The sequence below is a fragment of the Nicotiana tabacum genome, chromosome 24 (assembly GCF_000715075.1).
Source record: "Nicotiana tabacum cultivar K326 chromosome 24, ASM71507v2, whole genome shotgun sequence".
Lineage (NCBI taxonomy): Eukaryota > Viridiplantae > Streptophyta > Magnoliopsida > Solanales > Solanaceae > Nicotiana > Nicotiana tabacum.
Genome location: NC_134103.1, coordinates 88,789,382 through 88,804,751, shown reverse-complemented (window position 1 = coordinate 88,804,751; position 15,370 = coordinate 88,789,382). Strand labels below are relative to the sequence as shown.

Here is a 15,370-nt window from a genome sequence, read left to right as displayed (position 1 = left end):
AAGCACATTTTACCAAACTTATTCTACACGCATGATCTTCAGAAAAATGATGACATTGATGTGCAACAAATCCGTTCAAGTGATAATCCGACAGATTTATTCACTAAATCTTTACCAACTTCAACTTTTGAGAAGATGATATACAAGATTGGAATGCGGAGACTTAAATATTTGAAACAAGGTTTTCATCAGGGGGAGTAAAATACGCGATGTATTCTTTTTTTCTTACTAAGGTTTTCCCACAGGGTTTTTCTTATAAGGTTTTTAATGAGGCAGCTAGCAATGCGTATTACTAAATATGTGTAATCTTTTTCCTTCACTAGGATTTTTTTCCACTGGGTTTTTTACTAGTAAGGTTTTAACGAGGCACAATACCTTTTTAATGAACATCCAAGGGGGAGTGTTATGAAAATAATTATATTGTGGATGTCCATTTATTACTCCGCTATAGATAATCTTTCTGAAAAAGATTATCCATTTAGTACTCTGTTGAAATTTATCTACAAGCAGCTGATGCAGGCAGGTTGCAAACATCTCAATGAAATGATTTGCAGCAGCTTCTTATTAAACAGGCAGGTTACAAGCAGCTCATGCAGACAACTTACAAGCAGCTAAAGAAAAGCCTTGCATCTGCTTCCTGAAAAGCCTCGCAGCTGCTTCTTTTCTTCTATAAATAGATGAGTTTTCAGTTCATTATGTACATAAGTTTTAAGTTTGAATAATATCAGTTTCTCTCTATACTTGTCTTTACTTTACTGTCTTTATTTTATAATACATTTAATATATATAGTCCTTTTAGTTTACTGTAACTAGTTACGTTACCTCTATTTGCTATATTTTAAAATAGCGATTTTAACCATAACTTCAACTACATTCTTTTGATTTCTTGATAGCTGGAAGTTCTCCAAGTCTTTGAAAAATTAATCAAAAAAATTGTAGAAGAAAATAAAACATATCAATTCAGAATAATTTTCTTGAAAATATATACGTGTAATGACATGAACTACTGCAGATGGATGGCGACTAAATGACTAACACAACCAAGTTAATTTGATATTAATGGATATCCTAATTAATTCTACACACGTGAAGCATAGCAAATTAGCCTAATTTTATGCATCACTTAAATTCCTTTGACTACCACAACAGATAATAATCCTGACCTTATGGAAACACACGACAGAAACGAAAAGGGTCACAATGAACACAACTAACTAACTAACTATATATATATATATATATATATATATATATATATATATATATATATATATATATATATATATATATTGGACGAGCTATAATAGCCCACACACAAAAATGTTGTTAATCCGGAGTAGAACCAAAAAGATTCATGATTACTGATGTGTAAAAAATGAAATAATTGTCAATAATTACGAGTAAATCTCTATAAAAAACATTAATCGATAACTTGATAAAAATAATAAGTCACCAGCTATGATCCGTTAAACCACATTGATAGTTCAAAAATCTTTTGAGAGCCAGATATATGTAACTAAAACAAATATGTTACATGCATATATTAGAAGCTACAGCTGTAAGTAGTTTCTGGTTTCCGGTAAACTAGGGAATCGTAGTCCCTACCTTTTGGGTAAGTTGTGGGTAAATTCCGCACTAGTATAATAACTTTACAAATTACACTGGTAAAGTAAACCACAAAGGTTCGTGCGATGAGTTCGACCGAGAAAGCATATGGGATTTCGAACTTACGATCAATTGGGATCTCCTGCTCAACCAACTCGGCTAACCTCCCGGATGCTGCTGCTTGAAAATTAAACAAAGTAAATTAGCAACCACTTGACATTTTTTTTTACCTAACTTAGAGCATGTTGAAATGCATAATGAGATCATGTGCTCGAGCCAAGACAAAACCCACGTCTCTTACATTCCTTTTGCATTTCACATGATTCAATGATTCTTAATTGTATGTGCATCCAAATAAGCCTGCATCTATAAGATTCTAAAAAGGGTACCTACACTTAAAAATGGTAAATAATTGCTAGCTGGATTAAATTTGAAGCATGCTAATTTGAAGGGTGGAGCTTCGTTTGTAAACCAACACAAAGGCATAAGTAAACTTGCTTTTCAGCATTTTTGAAAAGGAGAGGTGCTGATCATGCCAACAGATTATAGTGGATTTCTTTAATTTCTTTAGTTTTCAATATTTAGATTCTAGTCAAATAAGTACACGCCATAATGTCAAAAAGTACAATTATTAGATCAGTCTACATTATTTGAAAAAAGCTGGGGTGTTCTTTATGTTATTAACTTATTATATCTAGATATTTGAACTATTTATTGAATTTCTATTTTAAATAATATATTTTCATAATCATCATGTTTTTAAATATATCTTTTCATTTTTCTTCTTCTTTTTAAATAGTAAAAATAAAAGCTCATCGAGCTCTTGTTCCATGATGTCGATATTGTCCACTATAAGTAAAACACCTTGCTTTGTGCCCTCCGTCTATTAAAAAAAATATCATACGTTTGACCTTAAAGTATCTTATAAAAACTGACCACCAAAAGGTTTAATAATGGTTCCCCATCATAATAACAAAGTGGCCAAGAGGTCATTAACTCGAACAAAATATATAATGTCTGAAGTTGAAATTTTTAGTGGCATCTTGATTCTTTTAGTAATCTAATTTGATTTTTCCTAACCCCCATAGGGTGAAATTAAAATAAGAAACAAAAAGAAAGGGAAAAACTTTTAACAGTACTGCTGTACGTAAAAGGTTTTGTACTATACTACTTAATTAGTACTTAATAATGAATTTAGCCCCAGCATGTATTTATGGGTAGGTGCAATCTGGAAAAAGATCGACTGAACACCGAAAGGCTTTTAAGTACTGTCATTTCCTAGTGAACAATTAACTTTGAACTGATCCCTAGGATGATTCCTAGAATTTCCAAATAAAAGCATATACTATATTCGTCTTCGTACCCACTTGAATTTTTGACTGGCATTTCAGTGGGAAACAACTCAAAGTCCAGACGAAGAATTGCTCTCTTCCTTGTTAAGTTTACTCAATTTGGGTCTAAACTTGTAAGTGCCTAAGATGATGTCTATTTAACCTATTGTATATTTAAAAATTCTACAGGTTGGAACTCAGTTAATTAGCACTAATTCTGGTCCCATAAACACCAAACTAAAGCAAGTTGAATAGTGAAAAAAAGAATGCAATTTTAAATTGTAACATGGTATAGAGTAAAACGTTAAATTTTGCACGCAACATGAAATGTTGAAAACCGGACAACCTAGTTAAAAAGTAGATTTAGAATTTAAATCAGTGGATATGAAATACCACTGCACTCACTTTTCCGGGAAGAGATGATTTGACAATAAATAACTTAATACAGTCACTTTTCTATAACCGTCATACTTTATATATAACGATACTTTATTATAATAGCCAAATTTTTTTTGGACCCAATTTTTCATGTTTATTTATAATATATGTTTTTTACCATATATAGCACTTCACATAACAGTAAAACAATACCGGAACATGCAAAACTATTATAAAGAAATCTTGACCGTGTTATATTCGTTTAGTTTGCGAAGTAAGGTCATTATCAATAGGTGATATGATTATGAGTTTAGCCCGTAACTTCACTTCTACTCCTATACTGTTTTACAAAAATGAAGTTGCAATCCCTCTTAGATGTCCTTCACTTATGAGCATCACTAGTGTTGCCAAAAGGAAAAATAAGGCGGCTACTTTTACTTTACAGTTTTTTGGTACAGTCGTACGGAATATGAGTTTACGCGCCTTTAATCTGTTCAAAGGTCTATCAATATTATATACGTTGTGGGATTATAATTTTTTTCTCAAAAGAAAATCATTTGATGCATTTCCTGATCTGCTTCAATTTCTCAAAGAAAGATCATCTAATGAAACATCGTACATATCATTTTCTATTACTTTCTAATTTCCTTTTCTTTTGCCTTCTACTGTAGTGTTTTTGGCATCACAAAATGCTGTTTTCTCATTGTTTTTGCTTATAATATTGGATTTATTCATTGTTTTTTCCTTTAATTTATCCCTTAATTAAGTTAACGCTTATATAGTAGAAAAATAGAAATCTGAATACGTGTACAAGTTTATGGAGCAGGTTAAAATACTGAACGCAAAACTGATTAATTATATAGGGAAGAACACTAAAAATACATAAAAAGCTTACTCATATATACAACTGTTGCAGAAAGAAACAGATAAATAACAAACTGCGTAAAAGAAAAACAACAAAAATTGCTCCTATAAAGAAGCTACGACTCATATATAAACAACTTACGTAGAAGGGAAAGTTTTACACTTAAAAAGTCTGTTTTACTTTCCCTCCTATACTAGTACTCTAATTTCTTAACTCTCCTACGCTAACAGACTGTTAAATACTAGTAGTAAGAAATATTTACACTCTGTCTTTTTGCGCCTCTCCTTTTGTTCCTCCCGGCGAATTCACCTCCGCCGCTGCCGCCACCGTGCCACCACATATCTCAATCACAACAGAGTCATCACCACCCTCAACGTCGTCAACGACAGGCTTCACGATTCCACGGTGGAGCAGCTGCTGCTGCGGCTGTTTCTCCGGCGATGGCGAAGATTCCTTATTTTTCACTTTCTTGAAATGTGCTTTGACCGAAAGCTCCTCGACTGCCTCTGAGATTCTTTCGACGCAATTTATGACGTCAATGAGTATAGATGCCACCGTTATTGCCGGAAAGATTTCCAATAGGTCTAATTTGTTGGACAGTAATGGGGTTTTGGTGGTGGCGAGTATGGCTTTAAAGTCATCAATGGCGGTTTTAGAATTCTTTAGGTGGTTTTCTGCGGCGGAGGACGGCGGTTGTGTCATAGTTTTGATGGAAGATGCCAATTGTTTTAAGGCCTTACTTGATTCCATGCTCATTCTTGTGCATGCTTCTTCTATTCTTTTATGAAACTCGGTTGGTGCCTGAAAATAAAGCTTATGAATTAGAGATTGAGATAAAAGTAAGAATTTAAGCTTTAACATGTAAGAAAAAAAATTACATTATCAAATCACTTAAAAAGTAATTTTCTATCCAATAACTTATGACTAATTATGAAACTTCTAGTATGAAATTAAGTCACGGACACTTGTATGGTTATAAATTATCTATGTTCAAGAAAATATGACAGATAAATTGATAACAGAAAAAGTATGAGAAACATGTTATTCACTTGTCATTCGCTTTTTCAGATAACTAATTTTGTAAAAATCTTTTTAACCATGACCATCACCAGATAGAAGTATTAATCTCACTATGCTGCAGCGTAAATATAATGAAATAATGATACAAAATAATATGGTACGAAAATGTTCTTGCAAATGAGAGAAATCGGAATATTCTTCACTAACTCCTTTGATATGGACAAAATTGACCTTAAAAAGTAGTAAAAGGAGAGCAGCCTTCTATTTCGGGGAAGGAATCGTGTTTCATCACTAATCAGAGATCATTTTAAAAGTAAGTCAGCAGTTGAGGAATGTGCAAGACTTTTTGGCATTTTTTTTTAGTGAAAAGATTACTTTTATATGAATATGAATATATATATTACCTGAGGATTGGAATTAAAGTAGGAAGTAAGTGCTTGAAGATGGCAGGCACATTCCCTAGCAAGGACACCAATCTTCAAGTATTGCTTCCATGGATGACGAAGCCTGAACGATCCATGACCTGGTTCCCACCATGCAAAGTTTGCCTATTAACATTTATTTTTAAATGAGTCAGTAATTAATATATATGAAGTGGTTCTCATAAACTAGAAAAAAAAACAAAAAATGGCATTTAACAGAGAAATATTTAATGATGGGATTATCAAAAAAAATTGTTAACATGATTGAAAATGAAATAGAAGGAAATCAAATCTTTTTAACTCACCAAAGTTTCCTCAGTGGCCTTAGAATTAAGGACGATTTTATAGGCTTGAAGGAATCCCTTATCTTCCTTAGAAGCCTTTCCACTTTCTTCAATCTCTGAAAAGCTGAAATATTCACTTCCAAAACCTGCATAAAATGTTTTTCATTCTTTCAGTTCTTTTTTGCCCCACATGAATTATATATCCGGACATTCTAATTTTCTTTCATATATTAGTGGTGTATTTAACATGTTGTAACATGCGACGTGTCTTATTCTCCGGTGACTAATCTCACTTTTTATGACAGTGTAAAAATTATTTACCACTATCAGTGAGTTTTAACCAGCGATAGTATGTTAGTAACCATCTTTAATTATCATATCAGTGCATAAGATAAAACGAAACAAATGAAAAAGCAAGTTTGCACTGACCTTCTAAGAAGGTTGCAAGCTTATCAAGATTACCACAAACAAGCTTATGAAGATCTTCACCAGCCCAAACTGGACAAACAACCAAAGAGATGATCATGCAGGTGGCGGCGCCGACAAGAATGGTGGTCAGCCGTTGATGAGCCAGTTCTAATATCTCGTCGACACGGTAACCGGAAACGGTGACCAAACTGAAGGTTAAGACGAAGATCAAGATTCCATAGTCATATTTCCTCTTCATGTGGGGAAAAAATCTCGTAAATGTACCTACAGCACCTGCATATATATTTGCCACAACGAACGTGATTAAACTTGTCATTTGTCCGTTTTTAAAGGGTATGAAAATTAGAATTGAATTATGGCAAAGATACAATTAAGTAAATAAATTTTAACCTGAAAATTGGAAGTGAATTACGTCGAAGATTAATTAGTTCTATAATTCTTTCTTATTTTAGTATTTGAAAAAATAAAAGACCAGAGGTGATATTTATGTCGCTCGTATTTTTCACAAACGCTGCCTGGTGCGTGTCCGATCGTCAAAAATAATGCATTTTTGAAGGACCCTACACGTATGAGTGCAACATCACTTTTGAAAAGTCCGAGCAATATCATCTCACATCTTTCAAATGACAATGCACTGGGATATGATTCATTCACTTGCATATCTTGTAACTACTACCAATTCTGCTAGAAAGTTTTTTATGTCATTTCAGCTGTAATAACTTTAGCAATTTGTGCACGTAAATTATTGTTTTGTAAACCATCATCCTCCTACTTTTTTCTTTTTCTGGTAAAATGAGAAATTGAAGTTACCTTTTAAGTTCTCATTTTTTTCACGAAGAGGGATTTAAATATGCTTTGACTTGCATAATATCCTACCTAGTGTAAAGACCAAAAACCCCAGAACTATGGGCTCCCCTTCTTTTCCAAACAAATCAGCAAAATATTTTGCTCCAATACCTAACGCCCCAGCCAGCAATGTGGCAAATCCTCTGTTTAGACACTTTGATAAAGTTGCACCTGAAAGGAAAAAAAGGAATAATTAATATCTCTAAAACTGAATATACACAAAAAAAAAATTATAGCAAAGAAAATTATGACAAGAACCATGAATTAAAATTATACTGACAATTCACAATTGTATATAACTTAAACTCAGAGATAAAATACAAAAGAACTTACCAGCAGTAAATTCAAAAACAACCACCACAGTTAAAACAGCCCAAATTGCAGATTGTCCAAAGCCATCATAGAGAGGCCTAAAATAGTAGAACAATGAGACTAAACTGAGAGCTAATCCCACTTTAGCTGCATGCCAAATTTTTCTGGGATCATCTTTCCCAATTTTCATTGTTTTCTTTACAATTTCCATAACTTTATCCTTCAACTTTCCTGGAAAACCCATGAAATGGGCAATGACATTAGTTTTTTCCATGAAAATGGAAGGTTAATTTTGAAAAAAATGGCTAAGTTTGCAAAGGTGGTATTATGGGGAAGAAAGGAGCTAGAATGCACAATGGAAGTAATACGTCAACCAGATGAATTATATAGTTGGCAAGAAAAGTTGGGGTGAAGTTATTTTATTCATTTACACATGAATATCTGTCTCTTCTTCGATCTTTCATGAGAAAGGACAAATATTTTTATTTAATTATATATACTTCTGTATTTGTTTAATTAGAATATTTCTCTGGATCAAAAAGGAGTGGATTTTCAGAAGTGGCTGACTGGGATTTTACTTGGATCTGGAGTATATTTAATTGCAATAATATTGAGCTAAACAGTTATTTCTCCTCCACAAGTTTTAAGAAAATGTTTTGGGGACATTCTTTACTTTTCTGTTGTATAATGTTGCTTGTGTAAGTGATCTCTATTTTAAAGAAGCAACGGCGAGTTCAAGATTTTAATGTGATGAGTTGAATATTCAAAATTATGAATTCAGAATTTAATATTTGTTGAAATTTTAGGAAAGTCTCAGTTTTTTGCTTTCTTTTTTTTCTGAACTTGCTTCATCTGGTTTGTTATAACTTAGAAATAATTAAGCAAGTGTTCCAGAAGCTTATATGGTTAATCCATTCATCTAATAATCAAATTACTCGTGACTACAAGGAACTTGCCCTTTAGCAACTATCCCAGTCAAAGTTAATCACAACTTGTATTTAATTGGGTATATTTATATAAAGTACGAAATTTAGGTTTCGTATATAGTCAATAGTGAGAACACGGTTGCAAAAGCATTTGTAGGTTAAAACCACTGGTATACTAGCTCCTTATATTTATATGACACTCCCCATTTCTTTTTTGTTTGTTCAAAAATTAATTAAAGAAACGACAGTAATTTCTTATATTTGAAATCTGTATCATTTTATACTTCTCATCTTACCACTTAATTGCTCTTATACATGTTTAAAACTACAAGTTCTAAATATACTTTTGATATGTGTCAAAAACCTTCATTTCTTTATTAAACGATCATGTCTGTGCAACATCGTCATATAAAGCGAAATAGAGGTAGTAGTTATTTTGTACCATAATCTATCTAAAAGTTGTCCGTTGCCAATTGAAAAGCACATAAATATAGATTAATATAAATGTTATAGCTAATTTATAAATATTGATAACATAATTAAGCAATTAAAATTAAAATCTCTCTAATGACTTGAGCTCTTTTTTTTGGTAAGTAAAGTACATTATTTACCAAGGGAAATATGTACAAGTATAATCAGATCCTTTGTTGGACAGATGGCCCCAACCTTGGTTCTGGACCAGCTGTGATACTACTAAACCTATTATCAATCGCCTCTAAGCAGGCATGCAACTAGAGCCGTCAAAATGGGCTTAGCCCATGAGGCCAGCCCAATTTAACCCGCTACTAGGGTAGGGTTAGGTTAAGATACTTTAAGCCCATTTTACAACTGAGGCTAAGAAGCCCCACCCAAGTTAGCCCGCGACCCTTAAGGCTTGACCGAGGCTGGACCGCGGACCAATAATTTATTTAATTCGAATTAAAATTAAAAAAAGGAAGTAAGATATAGAATGGGCTAAAGACGTAAGTCTTGAACCCTAATCATAAACGTTTCTTCCTCAACAGTCAACATACTAACGCAACTCTCTGCTTCCCTCCCCTCAGTCCTCAATTATTTATCGCTAGCTCTCTCTTGATCTTCGGCATCGACGATTTACTACAAGGTAATTAGCTTTTTTTTTTTGAGTTTACTAATCTTTCTTTCTTACAAATAAATAAGTTTAATATTTGGACTATTCAATCCATTATGTACATGACTAATGCTCTGTTTGCTTCATATTTTATTCCCATACATATGTATTTCTCCATTTTATTTTGAATTTATGTCTATTCTGTATGCATCTGTATATGTACATGGATCATATTTAGGCTTTTATTTTTGTTTATTTACATCGTGAATGCAAGATTTGGGATACATTTGGTTCAAAAGTTAAGTAAACATTTTAATAATTATTTTCTTACAGAAGTTTTACTAACTTGTCGTGGCAGTGTTTACTTTATAAACTTAACACTTCTTTTTTATTTTGTTATAGGAAGACCAATGGATGATTTAAATAGCACACATGAACATATTGATGACGTTGTGGAGGTAAATAATTCTGCAGAACCAAGTCAGAAAAAAATTAAGTTAACATCAGATGTGTGGCTTTACTTCAAAAAAATTGGCAGAGCTAAAGATGGAATTGAAAGGGCTACATGTAAAAGGTATAAGAAACCATTTAAGGTTGGTTCAACTCCGGGACCCAAAGGTAAAAACTATAGAACATCACATTTGCATCGTCATAAATCTCAGTGTCCAATGCTTAAAGTTCATGATTTGGGTCAAATGTTCTTGAATCAAGAAGGTAATATGCAATCTAGAAAAATAGATCAATGGACACACCGTAGCATGCTTGCTGAAGCTGTCACTAAGCATAATTTACCATATTCTTTCGTCGAATATGATAGAATTAAGTCTTGGGTGAATTATATAAGTCCAGATATTACGATGCCTTCTAGGAACACTTGTGTTGCAGATGTCAGGAAAGTGTATATCCGAGAGAAGGAGAAACTAAAACAAATCTTAGCAAAAATTTCTAATAAGGTATGCTTGACTTCTGATTGTTGGACATCATCTAACTCGGAGGAATATATTTATTTAACCACCCAATTTGTTGATGAAAATTGGAGGTTGGTTTGTAAAATTCTTAATTTCTGTCGTATGTATCCTCCTCACACTGGAGTTGAATTGGCTACTGCTATATATGACTGTTTGAAAGAATAGGTCATAGATAAGAAGGTATTTTCAATCACTTTAGATAATGCCATTGCCAATGATAACTTATAAAATATTTTGAAAGGCCATCTTAGGTTGCAAAAAAAATTTGTTGTGTGATGGTGAGTTCTTTCATGTGCGTTGTTCTGCTCATATTTTGAATTTAATTGTTCAAGAGGGTTTAAAAGCAGCTAGTCATTCTTTGTATTCAATAAGGGAAAGTGTTAAGTATGTTAAAGAATCGGATGGGAGAAAACAAAGGTTTGAGCAATATGTTAAGGAAGATGGAATTGAAACAAATCTTGATTTACGTTTGAATGTATCAACTAGATGGAACTCCACATATATGATACTTGATAGTGCATTTCAGTATGAAAAGGCTTTTGCTAGTCTACATTTAATAGATAGAAATTATACTTATTGTCCTACATTGGATCAATGGAGAAGGGCGGAGAAAATATTTCAATTCTTGGAGCCTTTTTATGAGACAACTAACTTGATTTCTGGTTCAAGTTATATAACATCCAACTTGTATTTTATGCAAGTTTGGAGAATTGAGTGCATGCTTGATGAGAATTTGAATAATGAAGATGAAGTTATTAAGGAAATGGCTTCAAGAATGCACGAAAAGTTTTAAAAATACTGGAAGTTATATAGCGCAATGCTTGCTTTTGGAGCAATCCTTGATCCTCGCATGAAGTTACAATTTTTAAAGTTTTGTTACTCTAAGTTGGATTCAAAATCTGCACAAGAAAAAATAGAGCACGTGAAAAATAAATTGTACAAGCTTTATGATCATTACGCAAATAAGAAAAATATTGCGAGTGCTTCTTCTAGTACTTTGACTACATCGAGTGAAGAAAGAAGTAAATTCAAAGGAAAAGGATTCAAAATATTCGATATAAGTAATTTTTTTTTCTTTTTTCACTATTCTTATTATTATTATTACTATTATTATTTGTTCTTAAGCGTAGTGTCATGTGTTTAACTTATAGGAATTCAAAGCATTTGAGAATGAATCTGCTTCCAATGATGGAAGATCAGAATTGGATATTTATTTAGAGGAGCCAAAGCTTGATTTCGATATCATGTATTGGAAGAATCATTCTGAAAAGTATTCTGACCTATCAGTAATGGCGCGAGATGTACTTAATATCCCGATTACTACTGTAGCATCAGAATCAACATTCAGTATTGGTGGTCGTGTTCTCACCAAGTATAGAAGTTGCATCAATCATGAAAATGTCCAAACACTTGTTGCTACTCGTAATTTGTTGCACGGCTTTACTCAAACTCAAAGTGGTAATAATTTTATGTGGATCTAATATCGTTTATTTTTAAAATGTAGTTATTTGTAAATGTTTAACTAATCAACATTGCATATTAATTGCAGAGGAAGATGAAGATGAAAATGTTAAGACAAATGATGGCTGATGTCATTCGTTTAATGACTTTTTTATTATACAATATTTTTTAGCAATATTACTGGGACAGTTTAATTATGGACCTAAGATTTGATCAGACACTACGTAGTAGTCTAGTAGAGTATATTTTGGTTGTTGAACTTTTATTTTTTATATTTGGATGATCTATTAATAACTTGAACAATTATTTAGTTTCCTGATTTTAATTGATAAAATTGCAATTCTGATATATACGAAGTATTGATGAATTCATAATAAAGTGTGTTTTACTTTTCTTGGTATGTTTTCAAGTCTTTTTCATTTCTTTATTAGTCATCATATCTTGATTCTTGAAACTTCATTAACCATTTGAAAGTAAAATTATCTTATAAAAAAAGATTAAAAATAAAGGGTTGGCCCGTCCTAGCCTGTGGCCCTCTTAGGGCTGGGTTGGGATGGCCATTTTAAGACCCTTTTGCGTGAAGGGCCAGCCCGTCCTACCCATCAACTTTTGTGACCCGCAAGGGCTGGGCTGGGCTGGGTCGGCCCGTTTCGACAGCTCTACATGCAGCTATGGATATACATTAAGTTCTTGCATGAAACTAGCTAATTTTGGTCTTAGACTACTCCTGTAATGCATTTCCTGGACAATCAATCATATGATGTCTTCCACTCTCATCTTCTTCTGGTTGAATATTCTACAGTTCCTTTCCTGCCACACATAGTAGATGGCGGCAGCAAGTATTAGTCTGTATACCACCCCTCTTGAGTTCCTTCCATTAGCATGCATGATGGTCCATTCAAGTTCCTCACTCCAGCCTTGTACACCTCTATGGACGTTCTGCCATGTTTATAGTTTTTTCCATACACTTGCTGAGAATTGGGATTTAAAAAATAAGTGTTGATGGCATTCTTTTTCTTCTTCACATAGCGGGTATTCTGGATTGGTGTTTATACCACATTTGATCAGCTTGTCCCTAGTGTAAAGTCTGTTGTGTATAGACAGGTATAAAATGAAGATCCATTTTGGACATCCTATGTTGTTGCATATCAACCTTTTTCAAGATACTTTTGGAAAATCTCCTCTCAATTTGTTGTAGACATCTCTAATGGAGTACTTCGTTGTATTAAGCTCCTGCTCAATGTTCAAGGCAACATCATTCAGGTACTTTTCAACTTGAATAATCTTCTAGATCATCCATGAGGCTTGTTTAGCATTGACATACCAAACGTGCCTTCCTTTTATGTAATATGTGTGTACCCTTTGGATCCATAGTCTGTCCTTTTTCTTGTGTAGGTTCCACAAGTGTTTGACAATTGCAGCCTGGTTCTATATCTGTAAGTTGGTGATGTTCAGACCCCCTGATGATTTTGGCCAGCGTAGTTTAGCCCATGATATCAAATCTTTTCTCTTGCCTTCAGTTTCTCATGTCCATAGAAACGTTTTACAAATTGTCTCAATCTTTGTCATAATTTTCTTTGGGAGGAGGAAAATCGGTGACCAGAAAGATTGGATGGCAGTTAATATACTTTTAATCAGTTGTAAACTTCCAGCATATGAGAGGAACTTGACTGTCCAGCTAATGATTCTTCCAATCATTTTGTCCAGTAGAGATTGACACTGGTGTACTGATAATCTCTTTGTGCTCATTGGTACCCCAAGATATCTGAATGGTAAAGTTCCCCTGCTAAATCCAAGAGTCTCATAATATCCTGTTGAACTCCCTCTGGAACTCCTCCAAAATAGATACAACTTTTGCTTTGATTAGCTATCAACCCTGATGCGGATGAGAATTGTTGGAAGTAGCTATGTAGAAACATCACAAAACTTTATCACCTCTACAAAATAGGAGCAAATCATCAGTAAAGCTAAGTTGAATTACTCTCAGCTTCTCACACCTTGGGTGATAGTTAAAGTCTGATTTGCTCTTCAAAGTTCTCAGTAACCTTGTTAGATACTTCATTGCCAGTACAAAAAGAAGAAAAAGTGACATAAGATCACCTTGTCTTATCCCTCTCTTAGCAGCAAAGGGAAGAGTTGGGCTACCATTGATAATGATGGAGTATGTAACTATGTTGATACAACTCATGATCCATCTGACAAACTTTTCTGGAAAGTTAAGACCTAATAGTACTTGTTCCAGGAACACTCATTCAATGGAATCATATGCTTTTTGCATGTCAATCTTGACCATGCATCTAGGAGATATGCCCCTTCTACCATAGCCTTTTACCAATTCATAGCTAAGTAAAATATTATCTGAGAGTAGTTTTCCAGGTACAAAGGCTGCCTGATTGCAACCAATGAATCCATAACATGCTGCATCCTATTTGTGATCATTTTTAGATGATTTTGTACAAAGTAGTATAACAAGATATTGGTCTATATTTTCTAATAGATGCAGGGTTTTTGGTTTTGGGAATGAGGGTAACTGATGTACTATTAATTGGTATGTACATTGCACCAGTATCAAAGAACTGAAGTACTGCATCTGTTACTTCATCACCAAGCACATGCCCAGATTTCTTAAAGAAGCAGGAATTAAAACCATCTCCACCCAGGGCTTTTGAATCATCTACCCCCTTCAAGGCTTGAGCTACATCTTCTCTAGTAAATGGTGCTATGAGCTGCAATTGTAGACTTCTACTTAGCACTGATCCCTCTTGCATAACTCCAGGATTGATAGCAGGAAGTGCCTGGGTACTGGAGCTTAGTAATCCCTTATAGTACCCCCACAATTTCAGCTTCTATAGAGTCTTCACTCTTCAGTATAGTCCCTCCTTTTGTTGATAGAGTTCTAATCTGATTTTGTGTTTTTCTACCTTTCATACTAGCATAGAAATAAGTTGTATTTGCATCCCCTAGCTTGAGCCATTGAACTATGGATTTCTGATTATATATGATATCTTCAATTAAACTCCATTTCTCCAGTTGTTGTTTGGTGTTGCTTGCTGCTTCAAACCGGTTAGCACTGGTAGCAGCATCTATCATTTGTGCTTGAATGTGTTACAATTCATCTCTCAGCCTTTGTATCTTTTCTGTGACCCTCGAGAACTCCCTTTTATTTAGGGCTAGTGCCTTTTTTACTAGTTTCAAGTTCTGAGATATACTCTTCATTCCTCTATGTTGTTCAGGCCAATATTCTTGTATTAGAAAATTGGCCATGCACAACATGGAGGAATGAAGAGTATATGGCAGAACTTGAAACTAGTAAAAAGGGCACTCAAAGCCCTAAATGAGAGGATCACACACTTCAACTTGCTAAAATTCACTTCAACTTTAATATCAAAGCTAGACTCATGGTTTAATTATATGACGTTTGACTCTCATATAAAACAATTCATGCTTTAGTTTG

General features: G+C 33.7%; 2 protein-coding genes across 2 annotated transcripts; both read right to left on the bottom strand.

The window, feature by feature from the left end:
• Positions 1-4,131: 4,131 nt before the first annotated feature.
• On the bottom strand, positions 4,132-7,813 carry LOC107804175 (aluminum-activated malate transporter 8). The gene is made up of 6 exons (XM_016628022.2): positions 7,514-7,813; positions 7,211-7,351; positions 6,335-6,607; positions 5,927-6,051; positions 5,604-5,747; positions 4,132-4,980 (listed from the first exon to the last, which is right to left on the bottom strand). Exons 1-6 carry the CDS (start codon positions 7,764-7,766, stop codon positions 4,438-4,440), a joined length of 1,479 nt encoding a protein of 492 aa, XP_016483508.1. The 5' UTR covers positions 7,767-7,813; the 3' UTR covers positions 4,132-4,437.
• Positions 7,814-13,661: 5,848 nt separating this feature from the next.
• Positions 13,662-15,006, bottom strand: LOC107804176 (uncharacterized). Its single transcript, XM_075247626.1, has 4 exons — positions 14,746-15,006; positions 14,473-14,642; positions 13,914-14,111; positions 13,662-13,821 (listed from the first exon to the last, which is right to left on the bottom strand). The coding sequence occupies exons 1-4, from the start codon at positions 15,004-15,006 to the stop codon at positions 13,662-13,664; spliced, it is 789 nt and encodes a 262-aa protein (XP_075103727.1).
• Between the last annotated feature and the right edge of the window lie 364 nt (positions 15,007-15,370).

What these genes read in the sequence shown, in the direction of transcription:
- LOC107804175 (XM_016628022.2), bottom strand. Translation starts at nt 7,766, where the DNA reads ATGGAAAAAACTAATGTCATTGCCCATTTCATGGGTTTTCCAGGAAAG. An exon ending in GTTTTTGGTCTTTACACTAG is followed by an intron (nt 6,608 to 7,210) that starts GTAGGATATTAT and finishes ATATATATGCAG; the next exon opens with GTGCTGTAGGTACATTTACG. An exon ending in AGGCCACTGAGGAAACTTTG is followed by an intron (nt 5,748 to 5,926) that starts GTGAGTTAAAAA and finishes AAATGTTAATAG; the next exon opens with GCAAACTTTGCATGGTGGGA.
- LOC107804176 (XM_075247626.1), bottom strand. Translation starts at nt 15,006, where the DNA reads ATGATAGATGCTGCTACCAGTGCTAACCGGTTTGAAGCAGCAAGCAAC. An exon ending in TTCTTTGATACTGGTGCAAT is followed by an intron (nt 14,112 to 14,472) that starts GTACATACCAAT and finishes AAAGTTTGTCAG; the next exon opens with ATGGATCATGAGTTGTATCA. An exon ending in GACTTTAACTATCACCCAAG is followed by an intron (nt 13,822 to 13,913) that starts GTGTGAGAAGCT and finishes GTTTCTACATAG; the next exon opens with CTACTTCCAACAATTCTCAT.